Below are 20,057 nucleotides of genomic sequence, written 5' to 3' on the forward strand. Positions count from 1 at the left end.
TGCACTTTGACCACAAAAACGGACCCACACAAGCATTTTACGTTTTTTGGTTGAGTCGTGGGCCTATTGCCTTATAAGCCAGTCCGAGCCTGCAGGAAGGGCTCTAACACTTTAGTCCCACACTTATTGGTGGTTTAAGAGGAAGGAAAGTCGGCTGTGCTAGCCTGCTGGCCCTGGCCAGGCCTCCCCCGGGCTGGAGTGGCAACACGCGGCCTTGCTGGGGGCCTCTGAAGGGCTCCTGCGCTCTGGCGCCTCAGTGGCTGCAAGGGAACTGGGGCCTTTTCCGGTTCTCCTCGTGGCCTCCCTTGCCCTCATGACCCCCTCCGCTGTACGGCACGCTGACCCGTAGGGCCTCTAGCGAGGCCTCTCATTGGCTCTCTGCTGTACGGCACGCTGACCGGTAGGGCCTCTAGCGAGGCCTTTGATTGGCTCCCGTAGCCCTCCGCTGTACGGCACGCTTGACCGGTAGGACCTATATTGAGGCATCTGATTGGCTCCCCCATGGCCCTGCGCTGTACGGCACGCTTGACCGGTAGGTCCTCGAGGTCTCTGATTGGCTCTCGCGACCCTTCGCTGTAGGCACGCTTGACCGGTATGGCCTCTCTCTTGGCCGGCCAGAGCCTCTGATTGGCTCCTACTGCCCTGAGAAGCTGTTTGTTCTGCGCTGCCTTTGATCCATGAATGGGGCCCCGGCGCCCTCCCCCCATTTCTCCAAATATGGGCAGTCGCTTCTGGTTTGGAATGTAAACTCGGCGTGTGATTGGCTGCACGTCAGGGATTGGCAGCAGCGCTCCCCTGCTCCAGGCTGGGTGGGGCGGGGCGTGCGAGGCGAGTGGCAGGGGCCTTGGCCAATGGGTTGCCGCTGGCGGGCCTTGCGGCTTCGGGTGGGCGGAAGTTGGCGGCTCCGCGAGGCTGTGGGATAAAGAGTCGGAGCTCATTGTGTGCGGTTTAAAGGGGCCGCTGCCGGAACCCGGGGACGCCGACTACTCGAGCCCGGTCCCGCGAGCAGGAGCAGGCCGCACCCGGGGCGCACAGTAACGCAAGGCCCCAGGAGGAAGCCGGGCCGCAGAGCGTCACTGCGGGGAGCCACTAGGCCGCGTCCGCCCGGGATAAAGTGTCGCAGGGAGCCGTGCCAGGGTGCACCGGGGCCAGAGGTCCGCAGAGACCCCCGCGAGTCCCGCCTGCAGCCCGCGGCACTGGGGAGCGCACGCCCGGCCGCCCGCCCGCGCGCGGTGAGGTCTGCCCTCGCGGGCCCTGCGTACCTACGCGAGCCCGGGGATCTGCGGGGAAGCTAGGCCCTACCCCGGGAGAGGAGCGAGCGGAGCTGCCGGGGGCAAGCGCGGAGGCCGGCATGGAGCCCCCGCCCTGTAAGCGGCGCTGCCCGGGGGGGCCCTCGGAGATGCGCGGCCGGGGGAGGCTCGAGACGCTCCTGGACCTGAGCGCACAGAGTGTGGCCGAGAGCTGGGCCTACGAGCAGGTGAGACCCGGGGGAGGGGGCATCATCACTGACACTTCTTGGGGAGCAGAGAGGGTACCGGGAAAAGGGGGCACCCCCACTGTTGTAGGGACGAGGAGTCAGTGTCCGGGCATTGGGGGGTGGCATTGCCCTGTAGCGCAGCCCTGGCACTTGGTTTGTGTGCTGTGGGGGGGGGGGGGTGGCATTGCCCTGTTGCGCAGCCCTGGCACTTGGTTTGTGTGCTGTGGGGGGGGGGGGGGTTGCATTGCCCTGTAGCGCAGCCCTGGCACTTGGTTTGTGTGCTGTGGGGGGGGGGGGGTGGCATTGCCCTGTTGCGCAGCCCTGGCACTTGGTTTGTGTGCTGTGGGGGGGGGGGTTGCATTGCCCTGTAGCGCAGCCCTGGCACTTGGTTTGTGTGCTGTGGGGGGGGGGGGGTGGCATTGCCTTGTAGCGCAGCCCTGGCACTTGGTTTGTGTGCTGGGGGGGGCATTGCCCTGTAGCGCAGCCCTGGCACTTGGTTTGTGTGCTGTGGGGGGGGGGGGGTTGCATTGCCCTGTAGCGCAGCCCTGGCACTTGGTTTGTGTGCTGTGGGGGGGGGGTTGCATTGCCCTGTAGCGCAGCCCTGGCACTTGGTTTGTGTGCTGTGGGGGGGGGGGTGGCATTGCCTTGTAGCGCAGCCCTGGCACTTGGTTTGTGTGCTGGGGGGGGCATTGCCCTGTAGCGCAGCCCTGGCACTTGGTTTGTGTGGTGTGGGGGGGGGGGTTGCATTGCCCTGTAGCGCAGCCCTGGCACTTGGTTTGTGTGCTGTGGGGGGGGGGGTGGCATTGCCCTGTAGCGCAGCCCTGGCACTTGGTTTGTGTGGTGTGGGGGGGGGGGGTTGCATTGCCCTGTAGCGCAGCCCTGGCACTTGGTTTGTGTGCTGTGGGGGGGGTGGCATTGCCCTGTAGCGCAGCCCTGGCACTTGGTTTGTGTGGTGTGGGGGGGGGGTTGCATTGCCCTGTAGCGCAGCCCTGGCACTTGGTTTGTGTGGTGTGGGGGGGGGGGTTGCATTGCCCTGTAGCGCAGCCCTGGCACTTGGTTTGTGTGGTGTGGGGGGGGGGGTTGCATTGCCCTGTAGCGCAGCCCTGGCACTTGGTTTGTGTGCTGTGGGGGGGGGGGTGGCATTGCCCTGTAGCGCAGCCCTGGCACTTGGTTTGTGTGGTGTGGGGGGGGGGGGGGTTGCATTGCCCTGTAGCGCAGCCCTGGCACTTGGTTTGTGTGCTGGGGGGGGGGGCATTGCCCTGTAGCGCAGCCCTGGCACTTGGTTTGTGTGGTGTGGGGGGGGGGTTGCATTGCCCTGTAGCGCAGCCCTGGCACTTGGTTTGTGTGCTGTGGGGGGGGGGTGGCATTGCCCTGTAGCGCAGCCCTGGCACTTGGTTTGTGTGCTGTGGGGGGGGGGGGTTGCATTGCCCTGTAGCGCAGCCCTGGCACTTGGTTTGTGTGCTGGGGGGGGGGGGCATTGCCCTGTAGCGCAGCCCTGGCACTTGGTTTGTGTGCTGTGGGGGGGGGGGTTGCATTGCCCTGTAGCGCAGTCCTGGCACTTGGTTTGTGTGCTGTGGGGGGGTGGCATTGCCCTGTAGCACAGCCCTGGCACTTGGTTTGTGTGCTGTGGGGGGGTGGCTGGGGGGGTGGACGGCATTGCCCTGTAGTGCAGCCCTGGCACTTGGTATGTGTGTTGTGGGGGGGGGTGGCATTGCCTTGTAGCGCAGCCCTGGCACTTGGTTTGTGTGCTGTGGGGGGGTGGCATTGCCCTGTAGCACAGCCCTGGCACTTGGTTTGTGTGCTGTGGGGGGGTGGCTGGGGGGGTGGACGGCATTGCCCTGTAGCGCAGCCCTGGCACTTGGTATGTGTGTTGTGGGGGGGGGGGGGTGGCATTGCCTTGTAGCGCAGCCCTGGCACTTGGTTTGTGTGCTGTGGGGGGGGGGGTTGCATTGCCCTGTAGCGCAGCCCTGGCACTTGGTTTGTGTGCTGGGGGGGGGCATTGCCCTGTAGCGCAGCCCTGGCACTTGGTTTGTGTGCTGTGGGGGGGGGGTTGCATTGCCCTGTAGCGCAGCCCTGGCACTTGGTTTGTGTGCTGGGGGGGGGCATTGCCCTGTAGCGCAGCCCTGGCACTTGGTTTGTGTGCTGTGGGGGGGGGTTGCATTGCCCTGTAGCGCAGCCCTGGCACTTGGTTTGTGTGCTGGGGGGGGGCATTGCCCTGTAGCGCAGCCCTGGCACTTGGTTTGTGTGCTGTGGGGGGGGGGGTTGCATTGCCCTGTAGCGCAGCCCTGGCACTTGGTTTGTGTGCTGGGGGGGGGGGCATTGCCCTGTAGCGCAGCCCTGGCACTTGGTTTGTGTGCTGTGGGGGGGGGTTGCATTGCCCTGTAGCGCAGCCCTGGCACTTGGTTTGTGTGCTGTGGGGGGGTGGCTGGGGGGGTGGACGGCATTGCCCTGTAGCGCAGCCCTGGCACTTGGTATGTGTGTTGTGGGGGGGGTGGCATTGCCTTGTAGCGCAGCCCTGGCACTTGGTTTGTGTGCTGTGGGGGGGTGGCATTGCCCTGTAGCACAGCCCTGGCACTTGGTTTGTGTGCTGTGGGGGGGTGGCTGGGGAAGTGGACGGCATTGCCCTGTAGCGCAGCCCTGGCACTTGGTTTGTGTGCTGTGGGGGGGGGGGTTGGGGGGCATTGCCCTGTAGCGCAGCCCTGGCACTTGGTTTGTGTGCTGTGGGGGGGGGGGGGTGGCATTGCCTTGTAGCGCAGCCCTGGCACTTGGTTTGTGTGCTGGGGGGGTTGCATTGCCTTGTAGCGCAGCCCTGGCACTTGGTTTGTGTGCTGGGGGGGGGGTGTGGCATTGCCTTGTAGCGCAGCCCTGGCACTTGGTTTGTGTGCTGTGGGGGGGGGGGGTGGCATTGCCTTGTAGCGCAGCCCTGGCACTTGGTTTGTGTGCTGTGGGGGGGGGGCAGTGCCCTGTAGCGCAGCCCTGGCACTTGGTTTGTGTGCTGTGGGGGGGGGGGGTGGCATTGCCTTGTAGCGCAGCCCTGGCACTTGGTGGTTTGTGTGCTGTGGGGGGGGGGTGGCATTGCCTTGTAGCGCAGCCCTGGCACTTGGTTTGTGTGCTGTGGGGGGGTGGCATTGCCTTGTAGCGCAGCCCTGGCACTTGGTTTGTGTGCTGTGGGGGGGGGGGTGTGGCATTGCCTTGTAGCGCAGCCCTGGCACTTGGTTCGTGTGCTGGGAATTGTATTCCAGGATTTCCTCATTATAAATCCATGACTGCGACTTCCAGGATGCAAGGGCTCGCCAAGATGAGTCTCCCCGGTGAGTCATGATGTGCAGCCAGCCAGACCTGATGAATGGGGGGGGGGGTCTTGGGCTGTCCATGTGAGATGCGCGCCTCTCACGAGCCCCCCACCCCAGGCTCTGACGTGTAATGCTAACTGTATAGCCCTATACACTCTATAGTGTGCATCACCTCTTGGCTAAATGTTGCCGTCTGCAAGTCACTTGTTTCTTAGATATACTTTTGTTCACACACGCTCACCCTGCGGACCATTTATTTTTCTCCTTCTAATGGACAACTGTAATAATGTAAGTCGCGTCTGCTCGATATTGGCCTCCTTGTTCCAAAACACGCACGCTTTGAGCCCTCTTTGGCCACTTGTTGAACTGTACATGGAGCAGCAAAGGGGGGTCTGTGGGCAAGCGGGGTCCCGTGTTGCCCTGCAGGCAGGTCTAGCTTCTGGGGGTGCTAGTACCCTAGGTACGGCGTCTTAACATCTGTGCTTGGTGATCCAGCAGGGTGTGAGGAGGCGCACCACTGTGGGGCCATCCACCAAAGGACTTTGGATACCCCTGAGTGTGGGGCGGCCTGTACGTGAGAAGGTAGGAGCAGGGGAGAGGATGCCATCGCCTGTGTGTTCACGTTAAGGTGTTGCTGGGTATTGGTGTGGACACGCACAGCATACGGGCCAGGTGCGGCTCTTGGAGTAGTGATGCATGGCCCCGTGCCACGTGAAGGGCTGGCTGGCTGGCGCTTCCTCCCTCTGTCCCCTCGGCTGTGTGACGGCCCCCTGGACCCGTTTTTCTCTTTCCATTATGATGCGTGCAGTTTTACTTGATGTCAGTCACATAGCATTAATCGTGGTCATGTTACACTAGATCAATGAATAAAAGTACACTTCAAACCCCTGGTCCGTACACTGTATGTGCTTGTGTGGTACATTCAGCCTTCCAGCTAAACCAGTTGTGCACACCTGTCCTCGGGGGGGTTATCAAGTGTAGCTATTGTGTGCGGATGGGGGACGGCAGCTGGTGGGCACCTTGTTTTGATCTTGGTAATGGTCGGAGGGTTAGCATGTCAGTAACGGGCTGAAGCTGTGCTGAACACTGTGATGCGGCCACTGCTCCCATAGCCGTGTCACTGTCTGGTATTCGGATTCCGTCCTTACACGTAGAACTGTGATGTCGTGTGGCTGCTACTGGGTCACTCTATTTGGTCCCACTGGAGGGGGCGGGGGTGTTGGACCACAGGCCTGTGTTGGGACGCCCTGTTACTGTGCCTCTGTAGTTGGTCCCTTTGGGGTGTTACTGTACCACAGGCCTCTGTTGGGATGTCATCTCACTGGACCACATCATGGCTGTGATGTGTGGCTTCTACTGGGCCTCTGTAGTTCCCACTGGGGGGGGGGTGATGGACCACAGGCCTGTGTTGGGACGTCCTGTTACTGGACCTTACTGAGCCTCTGTAGTTGGTCCCATTCGGGTGTTACTGTACCACAGGCCTGTGTTGGGACGCCCTGTTACTGGGCCACTCTAGTTGGTCCCACTGAAGGGGGCTGTTGGACCACAGGCCTGTGTTGGGACGTCCTGTTACTGGACCTTACTGAGCCTCTGTAGTTGGTCCCATTCGGGTGTTACTGTACCACAGGCCTGTGTTAGGACGCCCTGTTACTGGGCCACTCTAGTTGGTCCCACTGGAGGGGGTGTTGGACCACAGGCCTGTGTTGGATGTCATCTCACTGAACCACAGCATGGCTGATGTCGTGTGGCTGCTACTGGGCCACTCTAGTTGGTCCCACTGGAGGGGGGGCGGTGTTGGACCACAGCATGGCTGTGATGTCGTGTGGCTGCTACTGGGCCACTCTAGTTGGTCCCACTGGAGGGGGGGGGGGTGTTGGACCACAGCATGGCTGTGATGTCGTGTAGCTGCTACTGGGCCACTGTAGCTGGTCCCTCTGGGGTGTTACTGTACCACAGGCCTGTGTTGGCACGCCCTGTTACTGGGCCACTCTAGTTGGTCCCACTGGAGGGGGGTGTTGGACCACAGGCCTGTGTTGGGATGTCATCTCACTGGACCACAGCATGGTTGTGATGTGTGGCTTCTACTGGGCCTCTGTAGTTCCCACTGGGGGGGGGGGTGTTGGACCACAGGCCTGTGTTGGGATGCCATCTCACTGGACCACAGCATGGCTGATGTCGTGTGGCTGCTACTGGGCCTCTGTAGCTGGTCCCTCTGGGGTGGTGTTGGACCACAGGCCTGCGTTGCGGTGTCCTGCTACTGGACAACATGGCGGCTGTGTGGCCGTTGGTGGGCCGCTTTCTTAACGCATAGGGTGATCTTGTTCGTGGGGCTTAGTTTGTGTTCCTCCTCTGGTGTCCTTGTGAAGCGGGGCAGGAGCGGGGATGGCGCCTTGCAGTGGCAGCGACTTGTGCAGGGTGGGATCCTTTGGCCACAGGGTGCGCTCTTGTCTTCCGGTCTAATGAGTCTGCTTCTTCCCTCTGCAGGTGGAGGAGCGCTTCTCCCGAGTCCCGGAGCCCGTGCAGAAGCGCATTGTGTTCTGGTCCTTCCCACGCAGCGAAAGGGAGATCTGCATGTACTCGTCCCTTGGCTACCACCCGCCCGAGGGTGAGAGGGACGCACGCATCCCCTTCAACCGAGGCCTGCAGCTGCTGCAGTCGGGCGCCGTGAGCCGTGTCCTGCAAGTGGGTGAGTGAAGACCGCAGCTCCGCCTTTTTTATGAGTGTGGGCTGGGTGTTCGTGCTGTGGGGCACGCACTACCCCGTGGACCTACTGCCGTGTCTGCTGCTATTCTAGTGTAAACGTCCACCTATTTCCCCTTCTAATGATCTTGCTTTTATCAGCCAGTCTACACCAAGTAAGAGGAGGCGTGGTACCTCGTTCCAAAAGTCTCTGCACACTCTAGTATTGTGCGCACACACCGCACCCCCTACCTCATGGCCTGCAAGTAGGAAGCCCGGGCCGATGTGGCCATGGAGGTGCCTGCTGTGGGGCAAATGCGCGTCGCCCCTCTGGGCTGCCACCCCCTTTCAGTTGCAGATCTCACTGTCCCGTTGGTACCACATGGCTGGCCTCCCCTAGTGTTTGTGCCGAGCCCCTAGCTGTTGGGGCTCTTCGCCACCTCTTGAGTCCAGGGCACACACGTTTGAAACTGGCAAATGGCGCATCTGTGCCCACTCTTGGGGCTAGGGCTCTGGCACCACATCCCTAATGCCATCATCCCGTGTATGGACCTGGCTTTGGCAGCTCTGGGCACGTCTGTTTTCGGGGGTTTGGGTTAACCTTTGTGCCCTGCCATCCCTTGGTTGAAGCCTGAACCCTGGCAGTGGAGATGGACCTCTTGCGCCCCCATGTGGATATTGCTCGTCTCTGGTTTGCTTTACGTCCGTAGGTGAAGCGGGGGGCGGGGGGGGGTCTCTTTGTGAGGTGCGGGGGCTGTGGCGGACACGCTTCATCTTGTCTGAGGGGCTCAATGGGCAGCCTTTGGCCTCCCGTTTTTCCCCTCGGGATGGGATTGTCCTACCCCCCAGCACACATGCCCCTGCCCCCCCCCCAAGAACAATGCAAAACACACACGCCCCCGCCCTCGTCTCATCAATCACGGGAGCCTCTGTCTGCATTATTTGGGAAACAAACCCGCTCTGTTGTTCTGCCTCTACCCCGGGGCCTCTCCAGCACGGGCCCCTCCCCAGTCTGGCTCCATTTACACAGATGGAGGTGGGGGTTCGCTCTCTGCCCCTGGGAGCCCGAAGCATATCGCCTGTCTGTGGGGCGGAGGGGCCCTCTTCACCTGAATCTTGAGGGGGTGGGGTAGAGTGTATTCTCTGGCTCAGTGGTCCCCTCTGCCTAGTGGAGAGGACCCGGCCCATTCTCCAGAGGGAGGGGCCCCTTTCTGTAATGCTGGTGATGGGTGGGGTTCCCGCATTAGGGGATTAGGACCCCCTGTAGAGATGCGTGTTGGGCTCCCGCGTTGTGCACGTCTCTGCCTCTTCATATGTTCATCCTGGGGGCATGGGGGTCGCCCTCTTTGCTGTGCAGTAAACCGGATTACGAGATGCTGGGCCCCAGGCGTGTGTGAGAGCAGTGTTGTGGTGGCATACTGTGGTCGTGCCCTCCAGTCAAGGACATCGAGGGGGGAGGGGGATGCACGGTTCTTTCCGTGCGTACACTGCCACGCACCAGATACATTGTACAAAGTGGGTACCTGCCGCCGGTGCCCCGATGTGGCATTTAGCTGGCACCCGGGGCTGGGTCGACAGCCCACTCAGGGTGCTGGTGCACGCTGGGCCTGCTGCTCAACTGCTCGGTTTATGCTCGGTCATGCCCGTTGCTCTCCAGGGGATTCTGGCAGGTATGTGCCGGGTGTGCCGGCCAGTGAAAGTGTGTGCTAATGTCACACGCCGGGACCTGTCCTGCCCAGAGGTGGCACGTGGCTGCAGGAATGCTCCTGCCATGGACCTGCCCAGACCCATTGCTGCCGGTTGGCGGAATTCGTGAAGAATTGCGGGCCGGTATCGGCCCGGCCCTCCTGCGGCGTGTCTGAGTCTGCCTGGCCCGGTATGTCGGCGAGCCAGATCTCCCTGCTGAGGTGCCAGCTCTGCCTGACTGCCTCTCCCCATCGTCAGCTATCCTGGGGGTAGGGGGGTATTCTAAGGTGGCTGGGCAGCAATATTTTTTGCTGGGCATTAGTTAGTATTGTAAGGAGGTGCTATTTTTAGCTTGTCCTATTAGGTGGCGCTTAAGCCGAAACTATTGTACCATGAGTCCTTTGGGCGTGTGACGCCATATAAGCAGTAATGGCATGTGAGGAGGGACACACGCTTGCAGGGGTTGTTTGGTTAACTGAAACACGTGTTTTATGAGCACGGTTCCATGTGTTCATATCCCATCACCGGCAATGTTAAGCATGGAACTTCGGTGATAACTAACCCCAATAAAAATATTGCCTATGGCCGTTCCCCAGGACTGCGATATTTTTGGTGGGGATATTGCCCGATACCATGAGCGCGATACAGAACGCGTTAGTAATGCAATGGAAATCTCTGCGCCAGGTCTGCCTTCAGCCACTCGATGTATGCGGCAGTTTGGTGTTGGGTTTCTACTTGTATGGTGCTTGTACACATCAATGAGTTCGCTTTGTTCACTGTAATTCCTAGTAGGTATAGTCCACCCGTTTAATTTTGATGCCATTGTGGTTTTTCATTGTTCAGTGTTTTGACCATCTGAGGGTCTTATCAAGGCTGGGATTTGGGTCTATCTTGAGTGGTGATTTTGAGAGGGCAGGTAGCCTGGGGCGGATGGTCGCACCAGATTCTTGGGGTGCTTGTCAACTTGTGAATGATGATGATCCCAACCGCAACTGGGAGCCAGTGGAGAGATGTGGTTCGAGGGAGCTGGGGTTTTCAGTCTTTCTGGCATTAAGGCAGAGTTCCTTGGCAGAACACCATGCCTGAATAGCAGTCAGTCTGGGGTGGGAGGAGGAAGTAGGGGGAAGCTCCCTGCCTGAGCACCACTACCCCGGGTGAGTTGACAAGGCGTCTGGCCATGTCAAGGCTCTGCAGTTTGTGCCCAGCCTCTACACTGGCCTGTCTCTGGGGGCGTGGGGTGGTGTTGCCTTGGCCAGGCCCTGCAAGCCTCTGGGGGCTCACAGCACTCTGGCTCACTGTTTCGTCGGTTACACCGCCCTTTGTCTGTTTTCTGGTCTTCCGTGCCGCTGTTTAGGCCACGCTCTGCCTCTTTCGTGGCACTCCAGTGCTACGGGATGGCGATGGCTGTTTAGTGGCCTTCTGCTGCCTGCTTCCGGCATTCTGTGGCTGGCTCTGCAGTCTCCAAGGTGCGTAAAAGCTCGCAGCCGTAACTGGGGGAGGGAGAAGCCTTCCTCGCGACAGTGCCCCGTCTTTCTCCATCCGCGAAGAGGTTAATGAGAGGCGGGAGGGTGTGGGGGATATTGTGCAGGAAACGGAGGTCTTAATTAACCACAATCCTGTCCTGGGGCTGCGGATTGATTCCTCTATTAGGGTTCATTAGGGGGTGTCCCCTGGGTGGGCGTGCATGATTGAGCAGGTAACCCTCGCAGGAGCAGCCGGCCTGTGATGAACAGATGGGGTGCAGGCGCTGCCCTGGGGGTATCCAGTTTCACCATCCTCCCGCATGGGCACTCGCACTGCTCCACTGTCTTTTGTGTGCCCTGCCCTGTCGCCATCGTTGCACTCCACGCATTGCAGACTTTTCTACTTGCTCGCCACTCCCACGCCATTTATATAGTATGGCTGCTGGTTTCAGGGCTGACTCGTGTTACACCTGAAGCGGCAGGAAGTGGTAGGGCAGTCTGTGTTGATGTTGCATTAGGAGGGCACCACGTTGATGCCTTCTTTGGGTGATGGGTAACCTGGGCTTGGCCCAAGTGGCTGAGGATGAGCGGCTTGCCTTGGGAGCACGTTGTGTGCCTACAGTGCGAGGACTGGGGTGTTGGGTATAGCGTTGGGTGAATGGGCTTTGCATTCCGGTTCGGGGGAGTGGAGAGGCTCGCCTATGGTTGGATCTGGGCTTGGAGCACCATGGTTTGCAGTGAGGCACGTAAGTAAACTGCACATCAATCATCATCCACCCGCGGCAACAGTTACACCACCTCCGCTTTCTCCAAATCATAAACTCTGCAGCCATCACATCGGGCATGGTCTAACGGCTCCCTCTATCAAGCACGAATCCAGGCACCTAGACAGAGCCTGGCAAGAGAACCCATGCCTCCTCCCCCAGCATCGGCCAAACACTGCTGGAAAAAAATACACCATGCCACCATCGTACACAAACTATTCAACACTGTCAAATCCCATGTGACCTCTGCAACCCCATCCACTGCAGTATGTAACCCCCCCCCCCCCAATGGACTGGACAACCCCCCTCTCCTGAATATCACACCCCATCGACGCTGATCCATCACCCGTACTACCAAAGCAACTCGCCTTAAGCCAAGTCCAATTGCGTCACCACCCCTGCTCCTCCCTGGCTCAACATCCTACATTCCTGTCTCATGGTACTAGCCCCTATGCAGTCACAGCCTCTCATCCTCCAACAAACTCTTAACCCCATCCCTGTCACTTTCCTGCCATACCTCGCCACAACCCATCACCATAAGCAACCTTCTGCACCCCTTGCAATCTGGACGCAGCACTGAGACTGCTACACTTCACATCCTCCTTGCAGCAGAGAAATCCTTGATGGGTGGTGGTTGGAAGGTATGCGAGTCCCAGAATCGGATCGGAACTTTGGCGCGGTTCATGTCCATATGGACAGTTTGAGGTTGAGTGGCTTGGACTAAGCTGGTGCAATCCTCTTGGCACAGAGGTGTGGTTGAGGGAATGCATTTTAGTCTGCACAGAGCTGGGAAAGACCAATTCTTGATGTGCCAAAGCTGCTGGTGGTTGAGGCGAGGATGGAGGTCCCTGTTCATTCCTGTCCAGATAATTGTCCTGGCATCAGGGTCACTTCCTGGTGTGGTCATGCTCTGTTTAGTAATGTATAATTGATGGCTCGCCTAGAGGGGGTGCTCCTGCCAAGAGCGGTGGTGATCTCCTTTACTCGGGTTCTTTACTGGCCTGCCAGTAGTAGATGGCAGTAGCTGAATCCTTCACAGGTGGCACCGGACTCTAGAAGCTTTTTTAGCAAGCCACACTTTGTGGTGCAGTCATCCTGTCAGATTGACGTTCTTTGGGTTGGCCAGGTGCGAGGGAGTGACCATGCCAGCTGTTCGGAGGGCATTGTAGTTGTGTATCAGAGTAGTCCCTGCGTTGAGTTGAGTAAGATGGTTTTTGACCGCTTAGCCACAGAAGGGGAGCTCTTGGCATGGTCCTTGAAATTAGAAAGCAATGGCGCTCCCGGTGTTACGACGCAAAGTTGCTCAATGACGGGTCTCTGCCGGACGCAGTAACCATGTGAAATGGTTTCTGGTACAGCTTGTCTGCCACCAGCTCTGCGGCAGGATGGGCTGGATGAGTAGGTGCAGTTTCATGGTTTCGGCAAGTGTTGGGCTGTGTTTGGCGTTGTCTCCTTACCCTTCCTGTACTTCTGGGACCCGTTCTGGCAGGTGTTTCTAAATGGAGGCTTAGGCTCTGGTTCCTTAATGCCTCCAGACGTATTCAGTCTCTGGCTGACTCACAGTATCGCCGCGCAGTGTCATGAAACGCACCCGGCATGTTGGCTCTGGCCCCGGCTGCAGCAGGTGGGGGTGGCTTCCACCCAGCAAAGGTCCCCCAGCAGAGTGCATCATGAATGGTGGTAGTTTGACGTGCTGTGCAGGTGGGGAGCCTTGATTCACATGCTGCCGGGACGCTTAAGGAATGGACACATCTACATGGATTTCTGTTATTGCTATTCTGTGAGCTTCCTCTCCATGTTATAACCATGCCCAATACCTGCTCACTGCTCCTACTGTATCCACCGTAGGGAGGGTGATCTGGGAACAGGTTGGACTGAAGGCAAATGGGGGGGGCGGGGAGGGGCAGCCTGCACGTCTGGCAATGCAACGGCCTGCGAGCTGTGGCTAACAGATGTTTTGGACTACCCGCCCCATGATCCCCGATTGTCTGCTGGCTAGGGATGATGCGAGTTGCGGTCCTAAAATACCTGGCGAAACGGGTTGCAAACCCATTAATCAAGTGTCAGAAATGGGACGACCAAGATCTTCCAAGTGCCCCCCAGCAGGTCGAGGAGGCTTGCGCACAATCATGACGTTTGTAACCTATTCTTGGCCCTAGTCCCTAATTTACAAACCAACGCCATGCATAGCATTTCATAAAATGTTTGTCAAAGGTTTAAATGAATGTCCAAAGAGGTTGCAGACAACCCATGGCTTAATGGAGCAAATCTTTTGCAAGCAAAAGTTCCAACTGTTCTACGAATGTCCCACCTGTGCTCTACAAGAGCACAGTCTCCTGGGAAGGTTCTTCTAGTCTGTTTGACCCCTCTTTGCTTTCTCAGTGAGCCTTTCAGTCTCCTTCAGAGCTCAGTCCCACGCACGCTGCTTTATCTTTTTCCTTGTCCTGCCCGGTTTCTTCAGCACCTCTTGTTGCACTCTTGCGCCTCTTGACTCTGCATTCAGGATGGTACTCTCCTAGACCTTTTCATTCTCGGGTTGTAGACTTCTCTTGCAGCCTTTTCTGGGCCTCTCATCCTCTGGCTTTATACTACCCGGCATCATTGTCTTTTGGTAGATGGGCTGCTCCCAGAGCTCTGGTGTTTAGTCTCTTCCTGACACCTTGCTTCTTGGCAATCAGTAAATGAGCCTCCGCATCACCCCCACACCGCTTGGTTTTGAGCTTTCAGCAGGTGGGTCTCTTTCAGACCACTTGGTATTCCTTTTACGTGGCTATCGGCGCACCATTTCGTTCTCAGCATTGAATGGTTTGAATTAGGCGGTCAGACCTTTTGCAGCGTGCACACCTTTTATATCGGGGTCCAGGTTACAAGTATGTACCTTGTACCAAGTAGCAGTTTTTGGGCGAGTGCAAGCATCGTGCACCCATCTCTTTCTGGCTAGTGTGTGATGGCCCAGCTAATCTGCTGAAATCTATAGCCCCCCCCCCCTCCACTTCATAAACTCCATGCTAAAAACAGCCACTCCACGGTTAGGTCCCTACCCACTCCACAAGTCACCCAAATTGACCTGCATATGCTTCTTCCCAGGCTAGACCAAAAGGAACATGCTTTGCCTACTCTCCCAACACCGGCCCATACACACTAAATTCCACTTAGCCTTAACATCTCAGCAAATTAGGGACATTCGGGTCCGTCCATTGACGCGGCTAGCCCTAGCGGGTTTAAGTGTCCCTTTAGATGTACCCGAGGCAGAGGAGTCGCTGCCACCTCCTTGTTTATAGATGCACTGAATATTCAGTGTATTAATTGGCTGAAAATCACAGGCTGCGAAACTCTTGTCAACATTAATGTGGTTAACTGCCGTCCATGGCAATGTCTAAATACTAGATAGACCCCCTTCATCACCAATAGGTTTTTCCTCCCTTTTGTTGGACCTCATCTTATCAATTATCACAACAGTCGAAGGCTCTTCGTCACAGGGCTCTTCAGGACAGGAGCAGAAGTTGGTGGCCATGCTTTCTCCCAACAAGTCCATGCTCTCCTTACTTGTTTTGCAGCTGGACAGGATACTTGGCTCCTTCAGGTTTCTTCCTGAAGCTCTGAAGAGCGGGTTCAGGGGTCCTCTTCTTGCACCCATCCACTCTGGACCACTGTTGGCATAGCTCATGCGTGCCATTCAGACACTGAAACCAGTTTGTGGGTTGGGACCACAGAGTCCCAAATGCCTTTCCTGGCAGCTAACGCACATGGCCCTGCAGTAGCCTGCAATAAGCCTCTGCTTTCCCGGCCACTGGAAGTCCATATAAGGATTTTCCTGTCCTCACCGGTCAGGAAGAAGGTTAGTGACCAGATGGCAAAGGGACAAACTGAAGTCCTTGTTGCATGGCCATGTTTGACATTCGAATCGCCATAGCAGGCAGCCAGACGCAAAAAGGCTAAATAAAGGAACTGCTGCCACCAGCTTGTCCCATAGGAACACCTAAAGTAACCAAAAAACCTGAGTATTAATCTAGGGCAAAACAAAGTGTATCCCATTGTACTGCGTTGTAAGATGCATTGTACACTGAAACGTGGCAACGGTGTACCGAGACTAAGGGACGATGTCTGCAGCACTGACATCCTGAAGGCTGGGAGAATTGCTTTGGCGGGGGGGGGGGGGGCGCGTTCATATCAACACAGGTTTGAAACCTGGTCTCGCTCTTTTAAACCGGTCTTGTGTATTAAGCGCATAATAAAAGAATTATAAGGACATGTCACTTTCTCCATGACAGATGAGCAAAAGCCAGTGTAGTAAAGCTGAAGGCTTCACCTCACATTCAAAAATGCAAAGCAAAATGTTTGGGGCTCCATAAAAATGGAGGGAAAGGTGCAGTAAGGGGAGATCAGATACTTGCATATAACCACTGTGCAGGCCCTGGGCAGTGGTAAATTATCCTGATCTGGCTTTAATCCTAGAAGGGGCAGTCCTAATCCATCTTCTTGGTGCAACCTAGGAGTACTGGGGACATCATCCTAAGACCTCTGCGTAACTGGACAGGCTAGCGAGCCAGTGCAACCTGATTCCCGCCGCCCAAATCCATCTCCGTGCACCACATGTAATACCCCAATGGACCATCTAATTGAACATTCTGATGTGCTTTTTGGAAATCCACTTAGATCATTGACATGAGATGGGCTACCGGTATGGGTCCTCTAGGTGTGCGGCCGAGGCGGGTGTAAGGGGGGGACCCCAGTGCAAGAAATGAATGTGAAGGCTCCTCTCGCTAAAAGTTATAATAATAATAACAAACAAAAAAAGGTAGAATCCACATTTTATAATCAAACAATATTGGAGCCCTAGAACGAGCCCAGCGGAAGGATCCTTCTTGTGCAACAATTCATCCCTGAAAATTAATTGTAAGGAATATAAAATAGCCATGGCATCAAATGGATGTTGCAGACAATGCACCAAAGAATTTGTTTCAAATATTCAAACTACTATGCAACCTCAAGGCATGAACTATTGGCACCAGACTCGTCCGAATTGTGCAAGACTTTAGCCTCTGCATTCTTTTAGGTTATTGCCACTAGGATCGCCACTATCGTGCCTAGTATGGACAATCCCTCCCACACCATAGGTCCAGAAAAGAGACAATTGCATTATTTTCTTTTAAACCTGTCGCCCTAGATCCGGTATCGGCAATCATCTAATCATGAATCGAACCACATGCCCAGATCATGTCGTCCAGTATTCCTAAACAGTGTTGCCCCTTTTATCATTGTTAGGCAGAAACCTGTGCAGTTCCCTTAGGAGGGACCACTGCAAAAGGCTTAAGACTACAGGTGTTTGCAGTAAACCCAATTGGTAGCAGTCTGTACCACACAGATTCACTTGGTAGCTGTGGCTGAGCAGCCAGACTTCTCTCAAGAAGAGTTACGCAGTATATAGAGTATACAAGATATGTAACAAAATACAGTAGCACAAGCAAACACTGACCAGAGCTTGGGTATAAAAGTATATAATTTATTTAAAAACACACTTAGTGTATTTTACAAACACGGCAACCAAGTTCAAACAGTCACTATTAAGATATATACATCCCTGATCACTTATTGAACAAGTCTTAGTTAAAACACCACTTATTTTCAGACAGAGGTGAGCGCTTAACCGAAGATGGCACTCCAATAAGTTAATTAAAAGGGAGGGAAAAAGGCAGAATTAGGAACATACACAATACCAACACTTTAGGAGAACCAGAGCAAGTCAGAAAAGGCAAGAGTCTACTGAGGAGCAAGAAAGTCATAGGCCAGGCCCCCTCTTGGTGAGAGCAAGGCGGAATGTGTCCACGATCACACAGTTGAATAGTACTTTTAAAGAGTCTTTGCAAAGAGTTCAAAAAGGGTTGGATCAAGTCAGAAAAAATTAGTTAGTAGGTCCTAAGTCACCCCAGGATAGAAAGTCAAGGATTTACGGGACACCTTGAACAGTCTGTTGCAAGGGAGACCAGGCGGGACTCAGTACCTGAAATGGTAAGAAAGCTCCAGCAGGGGCAGTTGTTCCTGGCAGCGGGTGCAAGTCGGTGCTTCGTCCAGGGGAAGAGAAGATCTCGACGTGGAGGAAAGCTGGAGGTCGTTGCACTGCCAGGGAAGAAACCATCTGCGGAGTTTCCCAGTTAAAAGTACTACCCCTTTTATTCGCGGTAGTGGTGAAGCGTGGAAAATACACTTTAAATTGTGCCTGAACTGCAACAAAAATGTCCCTTTAAGGGCAAGCACTGGATGTACAACCTCCCTCTTCATAGGGATCACGACGAGGGCCACTGTAAAGCTTGTCGGCGTGTTTTTTTTTTTTTTTTTTAGTCGACCATAAAGGACAGACAAAACGTTGGGCCCACAACGCCATGCATGCCGAGGCTGCCATGTTTTTTGTTTTATTCATATTTATATAGCGCACTACAGCCCACTTGTTATACTAAAAAGCGTAGTTACTTAGTTACATGGTCATTGGGACGTGGCGGGAGCTTCCAGTGGCGGCAGCATCGCTGTTTGCCACGAAGGCAATCTGGAACCTTTGGATTACCACGTGCTAGCCCCCCATCACACAGGGCAGCGGCGCTGTTACGGGGGCGACACCTGGCGGCATTAGCACACACATCTCACACAAAGCACATATCCCAAAGCAATAGAAAGCTTACAAAACACTCCACCAACTAGTGGCGCCACATCTTCACAACCCCCAGCCACCCTTCAAGTTACCCCTCAGCAAAACCCTGACCAATCTCTATGATCCTAATACAGACTCTGAGGAGCAAGATACCCTGGGGGAGGTAGATTATTATTATGATGTTTACATATTACCCTCTCCTGATCACGTAGACCCGCCAGTGGCAGACTCACCGGTGGATAACCAACTACAATTTAATGACCTGCTCATGAAAGCAGATCATTTCCAGATTCAAACTCTGGAAACCCCATTCGACAAGGATTTTGCCAACACATATTGGGTGACCAAAGGCTGTAACCCAATTTATTCCCATTCTACAATCAATACAGAGAACAAATCAACGCGGGCAGTAAACCATTGTATTGAGAAAATGTTCCACCCTGCACACAGACCCCCTTTACAGAAGGGGTCAATTAAAGCTAGACTCACTGGTAGTTGCCACAACAAGGAAATGGGCAGGAACACCTCGTTTCTTCAGAAGCACCCCCGATAAAGAGAGCAAGAAATTTACACTCGGGAGAAAAGTGGCCACCTCAGCGGCATATCAAGCAATAATTGCCAACACCACCACTTGGTGGTGTTACAACTGCCACAAGTGGGAAGAGATTGAAACTTAATGGCCTCAACCCCAGAACCAAGTCCCAACTGTCCCTCGCAGTAGCGGAAGGAAAGGCAGTGTGGAGCTGCTTCTTAAATGACTTGGATGCAGCAGATAAAGCTGGTAGAATCATCGCAGAAGGTACTCGTCAAGAGTCATGCATGGCTGCGCCAATCGGGGTTTTAAATTGGAGACGCAGGCTACACTCCTCAATATGCCTATCGGGCCTCATGCCTTGTCCGGCAAGGCGGTTGAGGTTGCATGATTGCATTGAGTGCCAAGGAAGAGTATGACGCTAGTCTTTGGGCCAGCTCACTAACAAAGAATCGGGCCAAAGAGGCAGAAACCATTTTCGGCGCTTAGGGGGTCACAATTTGCAGACGGGTTCCGGATGCAGCCATAATCAGGGGTCATCCTGGGGTTCCAATCAAGTACAAGCCCTTCAAGGCTTCCAAAGAGGCCCGCGAAGACCTCACGGCCGGTGGAGATCCTCCTCTTCCAGAGGTGGGAGCAACTCCTTCAAAGCAGTGACCACCCGCTTCAGGTCCTGTCCCATTTCCCTCCAGTAGGAGGGCGTATTACACACTTCACCCACGCATGGAAGGGGAAACCCCTCGGACAAGTAGGTGCTAAACGTGGCAGGCGGTTATTGCATAGTTACTGCAGTCACCCTCCAACCATCCCCTGCGTCAAAGATCCACCTCAAGGGAGGAACGGCGCATCCTTCTAGAAGAGGTTGCAGCGCTGCTGTTAAAGGGCGCCATTGCAATCGTCCTGGCGTACCAGGTAAACAAGGGTATCTAAAACTTTCTTGCTTGTTCCAAAAACTAACAATGCGCCCAGTATTAGATCTGCACCCTGCACCTATGTCCAGCCACAAAAATGCTGCATGACAATGCTACTGAAGTAATCCACTGCTAAAGCAGGGGGACTACATGATGGGTTATTTATAACGCGCCCAATGCCCAGAGGTTTATAAGCGCAGACCCGGGGATCAAACCTGTCTTGCTCCGTGTCGGCTTGCTTCCAAGGTGAGTACGTTGTCCCTGAGCTATCCTCCCGAGACACATGGCAACCTTGGATATGAAAGATGCCCATTTTCACATTTCAATGTTCCCAGCGTACAGAACATTTTTACGTTTCAAGATGGCAAACCAGCACTGCCAATTCCTGGTGCTACCCTTTGGAATAGCATCCGCTCCAAGGGTATTCACCAAGCTACTGGTGGTGGCGCACCTGTGCAGGGAGGCAATCCCAGTGTACCACTACCTGGACTGGCTGTTCACAGGGGAGTCACCCCAAATTTTCAGGCAAAACGCACAAAGAACGATAAACCTTCTCCAGTTGGGTTTCTCAATACATGAGAAAAAAAATCAGGCCTTGTTCCAGACAAG

General features: G+C 55.6%; 1 protein-coding gene across 1 annotated transcript in view; it reads left to right on the plus strand.

Annotated features, from left to right (window-relative positions):
• The first annotated feature begins 589 nt into the window (after window positions 1-589).
• Window positions 590-20,057, plus strand: part of ZSWIM4 (zinc finger SWIM-type containing 4) — a 56,193-nt gene continuing 36,725 nt past the window's right edge. The window contains exons 1-2 of the mRNA XM_069604373.1: window positions 590-1,477; window positions 7,255-7,456. Coding sequence (XP_069460474.1) covers window positions 1,352-1,477; window positions 7,255-7,456 — 328 coding nt within the window. The 5' untranslated portion in view covers window positions 590-1,351. The remainder of the gene's footprint in view (window positions 1,478-7,254; window positions 7,457-20,057) is intronic.

This window comes from Ambystoma mexicanum, chromosome 3q (genome assembly GCF_040938575.1).
Source record: "Ambystoma mexicanum isolate Mex_15411 chromosome 3q, UKY_AmexF1_1, whole genome shotgun sequence".
In the NCBI taxonomy this organism is placed as follows: Eukaryota; Metazoa; Chordata; class Amphibia; order Caudata; family Ambystomatidae; genus Ambystoma; species Ambystoma mexicanum.